Source organism: Mastomys coucha, unplaced genomic scaffold (assembly GCF_008632895.1).
Source record: "Mastomys coucha isolate ucsf_1 unplaced genomic scaffold, UCSF_Mcou_1 pScaffold14, whole genome shotgun sequence".
NCBI lineage: Eukaryota > Metazoa > Chordata > Mammalia > Rodentia > Muridae > Mastomys > Mastomys coucha.
Genome location: NW_022196896.1, coordinates 39,067,989 through 39,072,679, shown reverse-complemented (window position 1 = coordinate 39,072,679; position 4,691 = coordinate 39,067,989). Strand labels below are relative to the sequence as shown.

General features: G+C 39.8%; 1 protein-coding gene across 3 annotated transcripts in view; it reads right to left on the bottom strand.

The window, feature by feature from the left end:
* The window catches only part of LOC116088156 (serine/threonine-protein kinase Sgk3), a 120,002-nt gene that overhangs the window by 27,471 nt on the left and 87,840 nt on the right, over positions 1 to 4,691 (bottom strand). For all 3 annotated transcript variants that reach the window (XM_031366820.1, XM_031366821.1, XM_031366822.1), the window contains exons 6-7: positions 2,857 to 2,944; positions 1,010 to 1,059 (exon numbers count right to left, since the gene is read on the bottom strand). In XM_031366820.1, the coding sequence (XP_031222680.1) occupies positions 1,010 to 1,059; positions 2,857 to 2,944 (138 nt within the window). The remainder of the gene's footprint in view (positions 1 to 1,009; positions 1,060 to 2,856; positions 2,945 to 4,691) is intronic.

Below are 4,691 nucleotides of genomic sequence, written 5' to 3'. Positions count from 1 at the left end.
AAGTATTTATATACCCAAAAGAAATGTAGACAATTAAATTGGGAGGAGGTTTGTAAGAGAACAACAAATAGTGAGACTGAATGCTTTGCTTGACATTTGTAACTCTTGTATCAAGTTACTACAGTAAGAGCCAAAATTTTAATCTCTACTAAATATAAAACAAACAAAAACACTTCATATATTTATGTTCATTTAAGAAAATATTAGTAGTGATGTATTATTTTGAAATATACAGTTAATATGTTTGGAGTTATTTAAAATTTATATTGAGAAAAACGTATATATTTTCAGTATTGCCGTAGACAAACATCTACATAAGACTGTTGACTGTTGTTTTATATCAAACAACTTTTACAACACTCATTTTTATTGTTATAATATTTTATAAATTTTAAAGAATATGACAAAAAGATATTGTAGGTATTGAAGGGGGGGTCTCTGGGAGGAGTTGGGGTACAAAAGGGAAAGAAGAATGTGATTTAATTCTATTTACTTAAAATATGTTTTTAAATGTTAACAAATTCAGATAAACTGAAGTCATGTAACTTTTCTCATTATAATGCAATAAAAGTTAAAAAACTTTAAAAAAATATATGCTTACACACAGTTTAAGGTATGCCAAGACATAAATAAATAAATAAATAAATAAATAAATAAATAAAAACCCAACCTGTTCTTTGGGCTATTTTGTTCTTTAATGAAATAATGTTTTAAACAGAAGGAAGCAAATGTGACCATGTAAACACACACATACACACACACACACACACAGAGAGAGAGAGAGAGAGAAAGAGAGAGAGAGAGAGAGAGAGAGAGAGAGAGAACAAGAGAGGGGAGAGGCGCAAATAGTTTTAAAACAAAAAGTCTAGCTCTGTTAGATAAAAGTCTCTCTGTATGTACTGACATGTTTCACATTCACAGGCCTCCAGTTAAAATGGTGTAACTTCACAAAAATGCCCATTCTCAAAAAAAAAAAAAAAAAAAAAAAGTTGAAATAAATTAAACCTACTGAGGATTTCCAGTTGGTCCCAGGTTGATGTTCCGTGAGGTAGAATGTGGCTATTTATGAGGGGGAAAATAGTATTCTCATTAGTGTCAAAGATTACAAATCAATGGATGCCTTGATACAAAATTATATAACTCTACCACAGACAACAATATATGTTAAAGAAGCCTGAAGTCCCAATTCTTGAATATAATCAGTAAACCTAGTCACTTTTATTATGATAACTTTCAAGAGCAGTTACAAGTAAAAGAGGAGACAGAAATGACACTCAGCGTTAAATGGACAAGGAACAGGCAAAGCTGCAGGAGAGATGAGCACAGAAAACAACACTTTAAGAGGAACAATCATTTTACATTCAGAAACTGGTTATCATGCTATTGTCTTTCAAACATTAAAAAAAAAAAATTAAACCCATGTTGACAGTAATGAGAACTATGCACAGCATGTATGATTTGAGTACAGAGTGGAGCCCTGAGATTGCCTGGAGCTGGCCAGCAAGCTCCTAGGACCCCGTCTCCACCCCCGGCACTGCAGCTACACTGCCCGTACTCATCAGCTTTTTTCTGGGTACTGGGGCCAGATGCAAACTCAGGTTCACCCACTGGCAGCTACTGATTGCTCTCTCAGCCCCATCAGAATCACCTCCAAAGTAAGAAAGACAGGATTTTCTCTCGTTCCCAGCAGTTTAGTAGTTTCAAAGTTTTAGACGTAGTAAATTAAAGCCCAGGATCAATTCAGCAATGAAACCTTATCCACATGTTACAGCACAAAGCAATTTAACTTCAAAAGATTCTAGCTCACTTGAAAACTCGACTGAAAACTCCCCAAGTTGGATCTAGTGGTCCTGTCCCAAGCAGCATCTGGTTCCTCTTGGGTTACAAGGCTTATTAAGGCAGGGCCTCTGGGCATGTATTCTGCCTCTGAGCCTCACACCCATCCCACAGTAGACACATTTCCAAAAGCCAAGTATAAGTGAAATTAGCTTAAATCCACTTTGAAGTTCTTTATACAATCAAGAAATTAAATAACTTTTATGTATGTCTAGTACACATACCTTTACAAGCATATAAATACATCCCATGTAAGATCATCATATTTTTACTGAAATCTACTTCACGTTTATAATCTCCAGGTGAGACAGCACTATTTGTACTTCTAACTATTACATATAATACCCTGATTTACATTTTTATCTTTCTTTCTTCACAGCACCCAAAGGTGAATATTAAAAGTAACTTCCAAAAATAAGCTTATTCTACTTAGTTTCAATATTAAGAACAACCTGCATTTTGCTTTTTACTACAAAAGTACAATTTCTATGTATTTTGTAAAAGACAGTGATCAGGGCTGGAAGATGGCTCAGGAGTTAAAGCACTTGCCACACAAGCAACAGGACCAGAGTTTGGATCCATAAAACCCACATAAAGGCCAGGTAGGCATAGCAGCCTGTAATTCCAGGTGGACAGGACTCCCCAGCACAAGCTGCCTGGCAAGATCAGCCATGCTGGTGGGGTATAGGTTTCACTATCAGGTCCTGCTTCATTGAGTAAAATGTAAGGGCACTCTAGAGGACTCCCAATATCAACCTCAGACCTCCATACACATATGTTCCTCCACACATATGAACCATACAACAGCACATACAATGCACATGAAAAGAAAAAAGAGGGGTGGATAATAGTGTGTAAATGGTGTCTAATCATTTTTAGGTATTCTATAGTGCAGAAATCATAGCGTAGAGCCCTTCCCTTGGTTCTACAGTAATGCTGCTCTGAAGTAAGCCCACGTGTCTGAGTGAGGCTGTAAAGCATCACTGAGGTTGCTGCTCTTTCAAGCAGTGCCCCAGCTACCTTCGGAGTACTTCTTTCATCCTCATCTTCAGATGGATCTGACTGATGTCTTGGGCTGTCCATTTGAAGGAATGCTCGGACATCTGGACTGAAAACAAAGATTAATTTATTACTCTGACAGCATATGAACAGCTTGTGTCCCTTTAAAAAGAAACGGAAACCACCATATTAGCATTAGCAGCAAGAAAACTACAAACTTCATTATTAGGAATAAAGAAGTTCAGCTTTCAAAAAGAGGGAACCCAACAGAAGAGCAGGCAAAGTTATAAACAGATGGTTCACACTAGAGAAAATCCAAAATGGAAGCTGAAACTGAGATTCACTCCACATCCCTTAACCAACACAAGTCCAATCCATAAAAGGATATACAGAGGAGGAAGGGCCGAGCTCGGGTCCAGAGCACGAAGGGCCACGCTCGGGTGCTGCTGTTGGGATGGAGAATGGGCCTCTCCTGAAAAGCAGGCTGGCTTGGAGAAACCATAAATACATTTGCCCCGAATGTAGACACTTCCATTCTGAGTGTAAGCCATGGGTGAGGGTGGGGCGGAGACCAGTTCCATATAAAAACCAGGAGGCTTATTTCAGCCTTCTCTTTCTCATAATAAATTGAAGACAAAGGGGCACCTGTCACCAGGAGGAGTAAGCCAGCTATAGTAACTGCCTATAGAGAACAGCAGTTGGCAGGCAGCGATGACATGAACCTGCAGTGTGGAGCACTGCCTGCTGTACTCTGGCACTGGGATGAACACAGATAGTTGGCCTCTCCTCAGTGTACTCCCACAGTGTTGCAGCAAGGCAAGCCTTTCCTTGAAACAGTGATATATATGTATCATAATAATGCATATTAGAGTAGATCCCCACATGGGTCTCTCTGGGCTGGTGTCCTGGGCAGACCGTGGGCACAAGCTCCACAGCCAGTCCCACAACACCCAGAGGAAGCTCCAATCTCAGGAGCTCTGACACACCCAGGATCACAGGATCTCAGAATCACAGGATCACAGAGATAAACAGATGCCCGGGGGTGGGGGGGAGCATAAGAAAATAAACAACACAAATCAACGTTACTTGGCATCATCAGAACCCAATACTTCTACCATAGCAAGTCCTAGACACACCATCACACGGGAAAAGCAAGATTCAGATATAAAATCACTTCTCATGGTGATGATACAAGACTTTAAGAAAGACATAAATAGAACCCTCAAAGAAATACAAGAGAACACAGGTAAACAGCTAGAAGCTCTTAAAGAGGAAACACAAAAATCCTTTAAAAACACAATCAAACAGGTGAAGGAAATGAACAAAACCATCCAGAATCTAAAAATGGAAGTAGAAACAATAAAGAAATCAGAAAGGGAGAAAACCCAGGCGATACAAAACCCAGGTGTACTGGCTGGTTTTGTGTGTCAACTTGACACAGGCTGGAGTTATCACAGAGAAGGGAGTTTCAGTTGGGGAAGTGCCTCCATGAGATCCAGCTGTGGGGCATTTTCTCAATTAGTGATCAAGGGGGTAGGGCCCCTTGTGGGTGGTGCCATCCCTGGGCTGGAAGTCTTGGGTTCTATAAGAGAGCAGGCTGAGCAAGCCAGGAGAAGCAAGCCAGTAAGAAACATCTCTACATGGCCTCTGCGTCACCTCCTGCCTGAGTTCCAGTCCTGACTTCCTCTGGTGATCAACAGCAATGTGGAAATGTAAGCTGAATAAACCCTTTCTTCCCCAACTTGCTTCTTGGTCATGATGTTTGTGCAGGAATAGAAACCCTAAGACACTAGGAAAGAAATCAGGAGTCATAGATGCAAACATCACCAACAGAATACAAGAGATAGAAGAGAGAA